The following is a 13488-nucleotide window of genomic DNA, read 5'->3' as shown; positions in this document are numbered from 1 at the left end:
AAGGGTAAGAGAAGGAGAAGCGCCTGTCTTCTTTGTCCGGAAGGGTGTGGAGTAGAAGAGAGAAGAGGAAGGAAATCGAGAAGCAAGCCTCGCGCTTGGTGGTAACAAAGGAGAATGTACATCTGCGGTATTTGATGTGTGGTGGTGGTTATGCAAGCCAGCTAGTCTTCCAAGTCCAGCAAGCCGGGAAGGGAAGTGAAGCTCTATATCTTCCTTCGAACAGTGAACTTGCGCTCCATGGTCGCAGCGGGTAAGGCTTCAGCGAAGGTATCGCGTGCTGTTATTCATATTAGCATTGTCCCTCTTATGCAATGTTGTGGGTATGACTTACTCTCAGCAGAATCAAACATGATGAGAATATCATCATGCTCGCCCGGATACTCAATCTCATCTAGACAAACAAATCGTCTCTTCGTACCAGACCAACCGGTAAGTCTGCCCTCCGCCTTTTGGATTTTGCCCTCGCCCCTGCGTTCATCGACCGGAAGAGCGAATTTAGCATCGACAAGCTTGAGTCCGAACTGACCGTTCTTGTCAGTCTTTTGGAACGTATCGGTAAGGCGGAGCTGGAAGTTCATGGCGTCGGCGTGGGAGAAGTCTTCGAAGAAAGCGAGGAGTTGGATGATGTTATCTTGCTCGACGATTTGGAGTCGGATGCGTGTGGCGGTCCATTGTTTGTAGATAGGGACGACCATGCGGCGACGGGAGATGGAGAAGGAGTTTGCGAGACTGGGATAGTGTTAGCTAGGTGCCAGAAGGAACAGTGATGGAGGTAGACATACCCGTCGAATTTCACGTGGAAGCCGGTAACAGCCAACTGGAAGGTGTGGAGGTCGTTGAAAGAGTTGAAGGTGAGTCGTCGGATTGTCGATGCGCTTGTGAGTGTCTTCAGAAGCTTGGCTAGTTCGTCGGGGACGGCGGGGTCAGTTCGACTGCTGTCGACAGCTACAGCCATGTCTTGTTGAGCTTCGCGGAGGAGTGTGAGTTCGGCGGCTCCGTCGACTGGGAGGCGGACTAGAAGTTCACCGGATCCTGGAAGTCGTTAGTATCGCATTATTCATCCGACAAGACTTAACTTACCCAAGTTCATGCGGTCAGAGATGATACCGGCTGTGTGTCGACACATAATCCTCAAACTCTCACTCTTGACAGTGGGTGCTGATTCTAATCCTGCAGCTTCTGGATCCAGGTTCATAACCTTGGCTTCCACCCACTGCAGCTTTTCCAGCACGCGACTACCCTGCGAAGTAAAGCCCTCTGACTGGTCCGCACTCTCAATGTGGAATGCTTTCAGTGCGACTTGAGCGAAGGTAGTCTCGCCTTCTGCAACATTCATGGACGTGAATGTGCCAAAGAGGTCGTTTCGATCCCTGCCACTCTGGAAGACGAGGTGAGCTGCACATGTTCTCAGCTTTTTATCCGCACTCTCTTCACGGAATCGCAGTCTCAACGCCGGAGCTTGGTTGGCTTCGGTGACGTATTCGAAGTTCATGGGCTCCTGCTTTGTTCCGAGCTCGTGGTTGATCAAGCTGACTTGCTTGGTTTGCTGCGGCGTGACCAGAACCATACGGTAGCCTCGATGTAATTTCCGCTTTCCTGTACCTTCACTACTTCGTTCGATCCTTTGGAACACCATCAGCTTGCAGCCTTGAATTCGATCGCCTGGCCATGCTGCTGGATTTGCAGGATCCCGGTAGCTCGCCTCCTGGAGGTACAATTTGCAAGCAAAGCGCTCGTCTCTCCGTTCTCGTAGATCTGACTCGACTCGGTTCGTGTGATTGACGATAGACCAGAGACTACGGAAGTCACTCTCGTGCAGCGCAAGAGTCAGGACAAATCCGTGCTTCAACTGAACTGTGAGTTGCGAAACCTGTTGCTTCCAGTTGACGTCTTTCCAGCCAAGTACTGATCCGGAGCCCACCAGAAGGTTGATAAGGCTGTTTTGGCTGCAGATGGCCAACTTGACCTGATACTCCTCCTTAGACCGCATGACGGATACAACAGCGTCCATCGGAACGCGATCGGTGGCGGGGTCATCGGTTGATACAGAGGCTTTTACGAACATGCGGAAGTAGCAAAAGTCGGTCTTGGTGTCGGAGAGGGGTATGTACTGAGATAGACTGAACTGACTGCCGCTAGGAGCGGGGAGTCCGGAGGTTAGTACGCTCGCTGCATCTGCGGGGAATGTCGGATACTCCTCCCATATCTTCTGATCTTGTCCCTGGATAAGAGCTTGCGTTGGAGGCATGCTTTGATGCTTCTTCATCGACCCCACAAGCAATTTCAGGTAGTGGGTAATCGCATTCTGTATATCAAACACCTCCGCACTCGCAGGGTCTCCGGCTTGTCTTGCCATGTCGACTTGCGCATCAGGGGACGCGTTGCCATAACCCTGTAAGCTGGGATGGTTCGGAAGGACTTCAGAAATGATCCACCACACTTTGGCTAGGTCGACATGCGGTTGAGCCAGTCGTTCTTGTATGGGTTCGGCAGACTTGGGTTGACTCCTGATCAGGTTCTCCATTCCAGTGCGTCCTTTCAAGAACCACCAAGTAGCGACTCTGAGCCATTGCATCGGCGAGTGATTGTTGAGGTTGCCCCCGAGCTGAGCTGTCAGCTGGAAGATGCCTCTCATATGCGTGATGCGCTCGGCAAAGTCCCGGTATGCAGAATCGTTCGCAGATCTCGTATCCGAACGAGCGAGAGGAGCAGCGGGTTTGGCGCTGGTACTGGCACCAGATGCATTTCGAGACGGCAACTGGCTGGGAGGTCCTGAGATTGCTAGAGGCTGGGGAAGTGAAGAAGGTTGCAGCTGAGGTTGAGCAGACGAGAAATAAGATGTACTCGGGGGAAGTTGGGGTGGAGTTGGGAGGTTTGGGCTGTCGTCAAGGGCCCCAAAAAGAGCGTTCTCTTTGATCGACGGAATCCGTTGTACGTTTGTATTGATAAAAGGATCCGACCGTGCAGCAGGAGAGGCGCGTGTCTGTGAAGGGGAAAATGCGACATATTGCGATCTAGACGCGGATGGTGGTGATTGCGCTCCCGGCCGTCCTGGGGAGGGCCCACGGGCTCTCGATCGTTCAGGGTCCTCAGTGTCCAGTCTCATCCGAGGAGATCCCCTGGAATCAGACTGTGGTGTCTCTAGAGGTGTTCTGGCTGCGGCCGGTGTGGCATATGAGGAGGGAGGTGTGCCCACGAGGGACTGCTGTGAGCTCGTCTCGGAGTCCCGTCTTTGACCCGAGGCTGCCCGTTGCGATGCCTCATGCAGTGTTCTGCCCTCTTCCGATCGCATCTTTTGTTTCACCCTCGCAGCGAACGAACTCGGCCCGTCGTCGTCCTGCTCAGCCAAGTGTCTTTCTGGCATCTTGGGCACCGCAGGTATCGCATGCACCGGCGAGGGCAGATCGTCGTCACCCAGAGTACTGAAGCCAGTCTGCGTGCGTTTAAGTGGCTTTGGCTGGAAGTCGTCCTCTTCTTGGATAGTGGGTTCGCGTACTGACATATTCCTCGACATGACAGGTGAGAGATTGTCCGAATCCTGTGAATACACAGAGTCCTCGCTGGTGCTGGGTCGCCTTCCGGGAGGGATAGATATAGGCTCTGGTATTCCGTCAAAGCCAGTAGGCGCCCTGGTGAGGCCCTTTGGTCGGTCTCCCAAGCCCATAGATCCCATGTAGCGCGGCGGTGTGGGTGGCAGTTGCGTAGCGTGGGTGTTGATCTGACCCATCTGCATCTTCTGGCCGAGTGGTGGGGACAGCTCGCCGGGGTTCGTCCGCGTTCTCGTGAGGTTCGTCCTGTACTCGGTCTGCGAGGGGGTCCTGCCTATGCCATTGCTGCGCGCTCCCAGATTTGCATCGTCCTGCGGCGTCTGAGATTGCACCTTCTCCGGTTCCGGGATCGTCGCTGCCTTTTTGTTCTTCGCGACTTCCACAACGGGGTCCTCGCACTCGTCCCCGCCATGGCCTATGACTTCGGGGACTGTGCGCACGAAGCTCACGGTGAAGCCCTTCTTGCGCGTGCCTGTCTTCAGGCCGCCGGGCCCTGGGCTCTTTCCGGCAGCAGCTGCGCTGTTCAGGATCGTCTGTGCGCCGGGCCATCGCTGGGCGCTCGCAACGTCTATGCGGGGTCGGAGGAAGGCTGAGGCGGCGGCAGCGGCGTCCTTTTGCTGCTGGGCGGCGCGGTCGGTCGAGGGCTTGAGGAAGTCGTTGATGTCGTGGTCGTCCGAGGGCGGCTTCGTCTTGGGCTGTGTGGCGGCGGCGAGTTCGTTGGTCTTTTCGAAGATCTTGGTCTTCCAGCGGCTCTTGGAGAAGAGCTTACTCCCGGCATCCTGTGCGTCCACCATGGTGCTGCCCGCAGACCAAAACTGGTGCTATCGCTGGTGGTGGGAGGGGTCGTGGGTGGTGGAAATGTACGCCGTGAATGGCGGGTGAGGCGCGTCGGGGTGATCGCGTGCCTGGCGTCGAGGCTGCGTGTGTCGTGTTTGCCGTCCCTGGGGCTCAATTGATTATTGGCGGCGGCGACGGGCTGGCCAACGTGTTCCGAGAGTCTGTCACTTCTCTAACAGGGTCCGGCCACATGAAACTGCCTGGTGCGAAGAACCAATGCCGCCGTCAGGTATATACAGGTGAAGAGAAAGGCAGATGGGAGGAAAGCCACGAAATGCGGACCACGCCAGGACCCAACAACGTCGTGGAACCGCCGCTGTAGTTGCGGAGTAGTTTATCAGCTAAATTGCCCAGGGTCGAAGCTAATTGCGCGCCGCCCGCTTATCGTTGCATGCCTGCAGCGGTATCCTAAACTCCTTTTGCGTCTGCTGCCTCGGGCTTTCTCTACACGAGCAAGATTTGCGTAAAGCCGTACAGCGAAATTGCGATTCTGCGTCGCTTGCCGGCTACGGCTATGCTTGGAAACGGCCGTCTGCAGATGTCTCGTGTTCGCAGCGCCAACGTCGACACACCCCACATTCAGCCCACCAGATCCCGTCTGTGCGCCGCGCACTCGGTCCTACATTCACCCAGTTACCACATGCGGTCGTATATAATTCCCTTGGCGGCAGCGCCTGCAGTCTGTGTGCGGCTCAAACATTGACCTTGTTGTATCCGGCGCATCGACAATGACTTCTCCATGTGGTTTCCATTGTCATCTCACCACCAGCACTGCCCGGTCTTCTATGCCCAACGTCTTACTCTATGTACGTAGATCCTGGCCCCAGCTTGTCAAGATCGTCATGACGTGCGTGGCATGTGTTTCACTCTCCTCTTCATGTGCGCACCTCGACAACCCCCTGAGAAACATGGCGACAACAACAACAGACTCCGACTGCTCAACGATACCTCGCTTGCAAGGCTATTGAGAGTCTCCCAAAGGGGAAGACCACAGGATGGGCTATGCCCGAAACAACAATGGAGTTGATAAGGCGCGACAGGGGTAGCGGTTCCTTAGCGTACATCAAGCCTCGGCTGTGCCACCTGGCCGACGTCTAAATATACTCGGAACGAAGGCCTTGACGTTCCGCTTTCACGAACGAACAACACAACACGGCCACAAGCTTTTCGCGGCGAAAGGATTGTGCCTTTGGCAGCGCTTCAAGTAATTTTCCCTGTGCGCGTCTCGCGATGCAACACGAACAACCGGTGCTTACTTCTGACGCTAGCGGCCTTGGTCGTCCGCTATTGGCCACATGGCCTTTACCGATATGCAGTGGTGTGCCGACATGGTAGGATTAAGATGAGCGCTCATCTACCAGACTATAAGCCGTTGGTGGCGCAACCCGATGAACCCATAAGCAGTAACCACCAAACATCCCAGCAGGAAACTTGCAAATTCGGTAGACGTGCAGTGAACGGCTCTGCAGTATATATCCGTTGGCTGCTAGGGCATACGATGCACAGAAGAAGGAACTGTCCATCTTCATTTCCATCAGCACATCTCTCCGCTTCCATGCTTCCACCGAGTATCATGAGAGCCGGTGTTGGCCGATGGATGAATAAAGTACACATTAGACTTCCGACGAACACCAAACCGCGGTCTTTCAGAGCCGCAAGTGGGGCAAAGCCATGCGCCAATGACGAAGAAAGCCCCATACTATCGTCATCGCACCGGCAGTCTGAACCCTCAGTACAGTACCCCGCGAAACTTCATCTTCCCCTCATCTCCATAGCTCCTGCCGTCTATTCCATTGCATCACAAAATGTCGTCTCAAGCCAGCTCCGAGCCTCTCCAAACGTACGAAATTTCCGATTTCAAGTTCCACAATGGCACCACACTGCCGAAACTCAAGTTGGCCTACAAGATCCTCAACCCGCACAACAGCAAGATAGCAGTTGTACACACGTGCTTCAAAGGCCGTCTCGACACCACCTTGACACATGCCAACGCCGCTCTGAAGAATCACAAGATCATCCTGATCGCCCTTCTCGGCAATGGCGAATCTTCTAGCCCTTCAAACACGCCCGACTTTCCCAGTACCCTTGAGTACATGGACTGCATCAGCGCTCAGTACTCTCTCCTTACCCAAGAACTCGGTATCAAAGAGGTAGATGTCATGCTAGGATTTTCGATGGGCGGCCAGATCACCTACCATTGGGTAACAACACACCCTGATTTCATCAAGCACGCTGTAATCGTATGTTCCTCCGCCAAAACTAGCAGACACAACTTCCAGTTCCTCGAGGGACCGAAGGCAGCGCTAGAAAGCGCAAAGAGTCCCGAGAGGGGTATCAGGGCATTCGGGAAGGCGTATTCAGCGTGGCTGACAAGCGCCGAATGGTTCGACGAAGAATGCTACAAAGAGATGGGCTTCCAGCAACTGCGAGACTGGGATGATGTGGCTACTATTCAGGGTTACGAAGGTTGGACAGGTGACGATCTTCTGGTAATGCTGGGTATGTGGCAGCGCGGAGACATCACTCGGTGCACCAAGGCGGAGGATCTAGAGTCGGCACTCAAAGGCATCAAAGCAAAGGTTCTGCTCATGCCGTGCGAGTACGATCAGTATTTCCGCCCTTATGTCAGCGAGAAGGAAGCCAAGAGCCTGGAGAATGCAACCGTGGAGATTGTACCCAGCATCTGGGGACATATTGCGGGTGGCGGGGCCAACCCGAAGGATGTGGATTGGATGGATCATCGGATCAAGCTTTTCTTACGGGGCTTAGTATGATTTTATAGACAGCTATCGAATTTGGGCATACTTATTTCCCATGTTAGATGTCAAGTCGTGAAAGGTTGGCGACAAGGAATAGCCTACACACGTCAGTAATGTCAAAAGTAATTTCAAACAAACTTCAAAAGTCGGCCAACAAATGTGCATCTCATATTGACGGAAGTTACTACTGTGATTCATTCAGCCCAATTTTCGCATGTGCTCATGTTCTGACAACCCCGAACATGGAGCAACCACATTCGTGTTTCAAGATCCCCGCAAAAACGATATGTCACCGCCAAGCTATTACACCCGCTGCCTCACCTCCACCCAGGCACGCTTCAACGTTCTCGAAGCCGCCCAGCATCTCCGTGCGCAATTCCTCCACAAATCCTCAAAGCACTTCCGTGAAATCTTAAGCCCAGCAAAACCCTCTTCAGCATCCACAGCAATGATAACATCACCCACTTCTTCATCGGCGTCAGACCACAACACCTCCGATGCCGCACCGACAGCGACTCGCGGCAACGGCCGCAAGTCACGCGTTTCAGCAGAGCACACGTTGAACCGCGTGCGCGAGAATCAAAGGAGACACCGCGCTCGACAGCGCGATCATGTTGCTTCTCTTGAGCAAAAGCTCGCCGAGACCGAAAAGTTGCTTGAAGAAGCGCGAGCGGAAATCGCCGCTCTGAAAGCAGGAGGATGCGCGGCGGGCTCACACCAACAACCCCAACGACAGAATACCAGTAACGAAGATGTTGAAGAAGGAGAAAGATATATAGGAGAAGGAAATGCGCCTATATCTCAAGATATACCCAGACCACCCGTTTCCGCTTTAACCGGCCAGCAAACCGATTCGCTAGCACTCACATCCATCCAACCAGATCAGCTCATCGACCCGCAGCTAGCAAACTACCCTGATGTCCACGGGCATGTCCCAGACATGAGCGACCTTTCCTTCTTGGGCGGATCCTCTTTCTACCTGCCGTCGCCATCGTCGTCGTCGTCACGGTCAAACATGTCGTTGGTATCGCCAACTTCAATCTCAACGTCAACGTCAACACAGGCCCCATCCCTCGACACCCACCTCACAGTAACCAACACAACAACCCTAACCATAACCGGTCCTCCACCTTGCTGCAACGATCCCCCAACTCCAAACTCACCACCTCCAACAAACACCTTAGAATGCACATCTTGTTCTACTAAACCGCCCCCCTCCCCTAGTGAAAGCACAACGCTCTGCGCTCAAGCCTTCGTCATGATCGGGCAGCAGAACTTTCGCAACCTCGATCCGGATACGATCAGGCTGTGGTTGGCGCAGGGGTTGAGGCGCGCGCAGAGGGAGGGTGAGGGGTGTAGAGTTGAGAATGGTGCGTTATTGCGATTGTTGGATTTTATTAGCGGGTTGTAGTATATGGAAGACAGGAGGAACGTGGACTCAGGGGGGGTATAGAGTATCTGCTGAAATCGTTTGGGAAGGAGTATGAGGATGGGCGTACGGTGTCTTTCACATTCTCTTTTAACATATTCGTGGGAAGATTCGCATTGGGAAAGGTGGAGACTCAACGAAGATATATACCGTGCATTTTGGCATCAGGCAACTACATTTCTTTACCGCAATACATGTACGCATATTCATTCATCTCACTCGATCTGTCATACAAGGTAACATGTGAACAGGAGAAATCGTAGACATTTCATTACCTAAACGCTATGCAGAGAAAAAGAGAAAGTTCCCGTATAGTCATACAAAATATGTGTCGAATGATCGCGAAATCATGCTTCATCGTCAATTTTGGCATCAGCATGCATGAGACCCTGGGTGCCATCAGAGAAATGCTTCTAGCGTCCCATCCTGATGACACCGGCGTGCACCAGCTTCTGAATCTTGGAGCGGATGCTGGGGTTCTTGAGATGCTCTTGCAGTGCCGCGGGGTCGTCCTTGGCCTGCTGAAGGATAGCTTGCATGACAGGGTCTTGGAGGATGCCGACGATCTGAAGTGTGTTAGTAGAGTCCTCATATGAATTGTGTATGGGTCAATATACCTCTGGATCCCGCTGGATACGCTCCATGGTTTGTTGCTCAGTCTCGCCTTCGCGCGCCGAGTACTGTGCTTGCAGAGCCTTGGCTTCTTGTTGCTGAATCTCACGTGCATTCTTGCCGTCCTTGTCGTGCTCCATGGCTTCCGCGCATACGTTGACACACTTGTTGTACTCGCGCATGGTGAAGTAGGCTTGAGCTTTTCGTAGGTAGGCTCGGATGAAGTCGGGGTCACGCTTGATCGCCTCGTCGCAGTCTGCCACAGCAGATGGGAACTCTAGCAACTTGATGAAGCAGGCGGCGCGGTTGGAGTATCCTCTTGGGTCGTCTGGTGCGCGCTTGATCATCTCAGAGTATGCCTCGACGGCCTCGGGCCAGTTGGACTCCTTGAACTTGGCATTGCCGAGCTCACGCGCCTTCTCAGCCTCTTCGGGGTTGATGTATGACTCCTTCTCTTGTTTGGCCTTGGCCTTTTCCGCTGCACGGAGCTTTGCGAGGACTTCGGGTGTGCGGTGTTCGGTTTGTGCCTTTTGGTAGTATTTGACTGCGTTGGCGAGATCGCCCATCTTCTCGTATGCGGTACCGATACGTGCGAAGGCCCTGCATGTGTTAGGAAATGGCCAGTGTAAGATTGGGAATGACATACTTGGCGATGATTTTGAAGTCGGCCAGGATCTCGCGACCGTACTCGACAGCCTCTTCACAAGCCTGGATGCAGCCCTCGTAGTCACCCTTCTCAAACTTGGCAGCTCCAAGGTTAGTCTTGTATGCAATGTCCTTGTGTGTCTCCCACGCCTTGTTGTAGTTTTCGATAGCCTCGTCGAATTGTCGCTTCTTGTAGAACTCGGTGCCCTTCTTCTTCAGCTCGTCCGCCTCGGCCTTTGCCTTCTTCGCAGCCTTGTCTTCCTCAGACTCCTCTACTGGCTCGGGCACTGGTTCAGGCTCAGGCGCCTTCTTCGGTTGCTCGGGAGCTGGTCGCGCGTCGGGCATCTCGACGTCCTCCTCGGCCTCCTTTGCGCCTGCATCGCCTGCTCCTCCAGCACCTGGGCCTTGACCGAAGGACATGTCAATGCCTAGTAGCACGCTCATGACAGAGAGGAAGCGGGGGTCCTGCATGAACTGGCCAGCCATGTTCGGGTTCTTCTGTAGCTGCTGGAGCTTGCCCATGAACTCTGCATCGCCGAGGAGGGAGGCTGTCTTGGGGTTCGCCGCGAGCTTCTGGATCATGTTGGGGTCGTTGAACATGCCACCGAGTCCGACACCGCTGTCGTTCGCCTCGGCTTCGACAGCGCGCTTGACGGCATCGAGGCCTTGTTTTGCCTGAGCATTGCTGGGGTCGAGCTTGAGTGCCTCCTCGAAGGCCTCTGTGGCTGCCACTATTGGGTGTTAGCGACGTCATCTCTCCCAGGAATGTTCAACATACCCAAATCACCCTCGCCGTGGAGCGCCGTTCCCTTGCGCCCCCAGCCCTTGGCCCAGTCTGGCTTAATCTCGGTAACCTTGTTTGCATCGTCGAGAGCCTTTTGCCAGTCCTTTAGCGAGGCATATGCGCCGGACCGGTTCGAGTAGAGGACGTGATTTTGGGGGTCGAGTTCGATTGCCTGTGAGAACTTCTCGCTGGGATTTGTTAGTAAACCGTCGCTAGGCTGTGTTTGCGGGGACCCTACATGGACTCGGCGAACTTCTTCTCTGCGAAGAGCTTGTTACCCTCTGCTTTTAGTGCGTCGGCCATGGTAGAGGTATGTGCGTGTGGTTGATTCTGTAATGTGACTGCGAATCTTTTGTTACCACGCGTGCGAGGGACAGGCTCTGAATTATAGTTTGATGGGTAGCTAGAATGTTCGATTGCGGAGCTCTGGCGGGAACGTCCGTGCGGCAGACATCTGGAGGGCGCTCGTCATATACCCCACCACGAGCCTCACCCAACTCTCTTTCAGCCTGGTGAGTACCATCTCAGCCCTCTTTCAGCCCTCCAGCCCTCTGCACGCGCAAGTATTTCACAGATCAGGTGATGAGATCTAGAGGAATTCGAAAAGAACAATGCATTTCGTCAATCGCAGACCCAACAATTGTCCCACGCGCTTTGTCGTCTAGCATAGTTGCTATGTGATCGCACAGGTACTCTATACTGACATCCTGAACAAGTCACCCAAGTTTCACACAATCTATTTGCTGCATCAAGATACGCTCTGTCCTTTTAGTCAACACCGTTCTTCAGACTTGCCAACCAAACTCTTGTCATGAGCCAGGTCGTTCGTCAGGCCCAGTGGGACGCCGAAGTGGCCTCCAGTGGACACTATGACAAGATTATGGTCCAGAATCTCGAGGTCGTCGTCAACGCAGGAAAAGATGTTTGGGCACGCGAGAAGAAGCAACGGGCCTTGATCAGTGTCACATTGACACTCGGAAAGCAGTTCACGTCAGCTTCTTCTACGGACTCCGTCGATGACAGCACTGTGCACTACGGCACGCTCAGCAAGGCGATACAAGCGCGCTTCAAAGATGAAACCATGGCATGGATGTCAACCGTCGCTCTATCAAATGCCGTCTCTCAATGCGTTCGCGATGTCGCAGGCTCGACAGACGTATACGCCATCGAAACCGACGTCTGCTACCTGAAAGGCAGTATGTTTGGCGAAGGCGCTGGACACATCACCTCGCGCGTCGAAGGGTCTGGCACTAGCTCGAACGTACTGTACCTGCGCAACGTCCGCATTCCGTGCCTGATTGGCGTCAACTCCAATGAGAGGCTTCAGAAACAGCCCGTGGTCCTCAATGTCTGGGTTAACAACATGGCTGACTCTCGTGTGGAGGGATACCCTCAGCTAGAGACTTTCTTATTCGAGGTATGCACAGCACAATGTATACGTACACACCGACTGACCAACGTAGTTGATATCCGGCTCTACATTCCAAACGATCGAGAGCTTGCTTGCGTGGTTGGTCGACGAGCTCAGACAAAGATTCTTCACAGAAGAGGCGGACCAGAACGCGTGGATCAAGCTGAGAATTAGCAAGCCCCATGCGGTACCCTTTGCAGATGCGCCAGCCGTCGAGATAACACGACCCGTACGGTCGAGCTAGGGTGGGGTGGTGTCACTAGCAAACTGCCGCAACGAGTCAAAGCGTCGCCATGACTGTGGAAACGTCTGCAGGTTTTCTCGGACGCCAGCCACGGGCACAGCTAACGATGTCTGTTCCTGACTTGTGCTAGGGGAGGTACGTTAGCGCAACCGGTACCGATTCAGTCTCCACTTCCATAGCTGTCCCTGTCTTACAGCCCGGCGGCGTGAAGTCGGGAACCGCCAAGCGTCTAAGCTTGTTAGAAGCTTCTGCCATCTCGGTTCCTGGTATCGCGAGTTCCTCCAGGCTGGGCCATTGGTACACCCCAATGATATTCTTGTTGTTGGGCACAATGCAATCAATGGGTCTTGTCGGGATTCGAGTAATGATCTAACTAAATTCCCGCAAAGTTTCAACACGGGCGTGCGTGTGTAGTGGAGATGGCGTTCCCTGAGGCTGTCGTAGCATGGGCATCGTTGTTGTGTGAATACACCGACTTAGTAGCAGAAGATCCCCCACGTGGTCCAAGCGATGCAGACGTGTACCTGCGCCACTGCCACTTTCCACTTCTGCAGCCACTATCTTTCATCCCAAATCACTTCCGCGATATGCAGATGCAAAAGACCCTTGATCACCCGAAACCCCGCTGCATTCGCCTCCGCGTTGCATCGCGCAGTCGCCACTGTGGAAAAAAATGCAACTTTCCCAGCCGGGGAAGTCTGTTGGGGAGCAAGTCGGAAGAGCGGTCTCTGCGCGACGTCAAGCTGACTGCAGCCCCCTGCTAGCGCGGCGGCCAGATGAGGGGCTTTTCAATTTATCGACATAGCTCTCCGAAAAGTTATTCAACAATTGTGCATCGTGAGGTCGAGTAGATAGGCGGCCGCGCAGCCATTCGATAGTCACTGTTGACTCGGGCAGACGCGGGATGGTGTGAAGACTTGGAAGTGTAACTGCTGTGAAGCCACGATACAGTAACGTGGTCAGATCTGAGTGAGAGCTGAGTGAGAAGCTGGATGAAACAACTCGAGGGCTGTGATCTGATACCAGAATAGCTGGGGTGAAAATAGCTACTAGCACACCCCATTGTATAATGGCTGTAATGGCTGCACCATGGCTGATGATGGTGTGAAAGCAAGTATCAAAACTTCGTCGTGGGCAGGCACTATTGGTGGCGTGGCCGTTGCCATGCAGAGATGCTGCGGTCGTAACTGCCCTTCTAGTACTTGAGCGGCAATGACCT

The 13488-nt window shown here is 54.0% G+C and overlaps 4 protein-coding genes across 4 annotated transcripts; 2 read left to right on the top strand and 2 right to left on the bottom strand.

Moving 5' to 3' along the window:
- Positions 1-203: 203 nt before the first annotated feature.
- Positions 204-4342, bottom strand: J4E92_001251 (uncharacterized protein; the record flags this gene model as incomplete). Its single annotated transcript, XM_051492664.1, has 4 exons — positions 204-277; positions 332-729; positions 783-1032; positions 1081-4342. 4 exons carry the CDS (start codon positions 4340-4342, stop codon positions 204-206), a joined length of 3984 nt encoding a protein of 1327 aa, XP_051358176.1.
- Positions 4343-6190: 1848 nt separating this feature from the next.
- On the top strand, positions 6191-7159 carry J4E92_001250 (uncharacterized protein; the record flags this gene model as incomplete). Its single annotated transcript, XM_051492663.1, has 1 exon — positions 6191-7159. The coding sequence occupies one exon, from the start codon at positions 6191-6193 to the stop codon at positions 7157-7159; it is 969 nt and encodes a 322-aa protein (XP_051358175.1).
- Positions 7160-8986: 1827 nt separating this feature from the next.
- Positions 8987-10917, bottom strand: J4E92_001249 (uncharacterized protein; the record flags this gene model as incomplete). Its single annotated transcript, XM_051492662.1, has 5 exons — positions 8987-9139; positions 9191-9785; positions 9832-10561; positions 10609-10802; positions 10853-10917. The coding sequence occupies 5 exons, from the start codon at positions 10915-10917 to the stop codon at positions 8987-8989; spliced, it is 1737 nt and encodes a 578-aa protein (XP_051358174.1).
- Positions 10918-11425: 508 nt separating this feature from the next.
- Positions 11426-12269, top strand: J4E92_001248 (uncharacterized protein; the record flags this gene model as incomplete). Its single annotated transcript, XM_051492661.1, has 2 exons — positions 11426-12031; positions 12078-12269. 2 exons carry the CDS (start codon positions 11426-11428, stop codon positions 12267-12269), a joined length of 798 nt encoding a protein of 265 aa, XP_051358173.1.
- Between the last annotated feature and the right edge of the window lie 1219 nt (positions 12270-13488).

Source organism: Alternaria infectoria, assembly GCF_024043175.1.
Source record: "Alternaria infectoria strain BMP 0036 chromosome Unknown scaffold_1, whole genome shotgun sequence".
Classification (NCBI taxonomy): domain Eukaryota; kingdom Fungi; phylum Ascomycota; class Dothideomycetes; order Pleosporales; family Pleosporaceae; genus Alternaria; species Alternaria infectoria.
The sequence above is the reverse complement of the archived record's forward strand: the minus strand, read 5'-3'. Positions and strand labels throughout refer to the sequence as shown.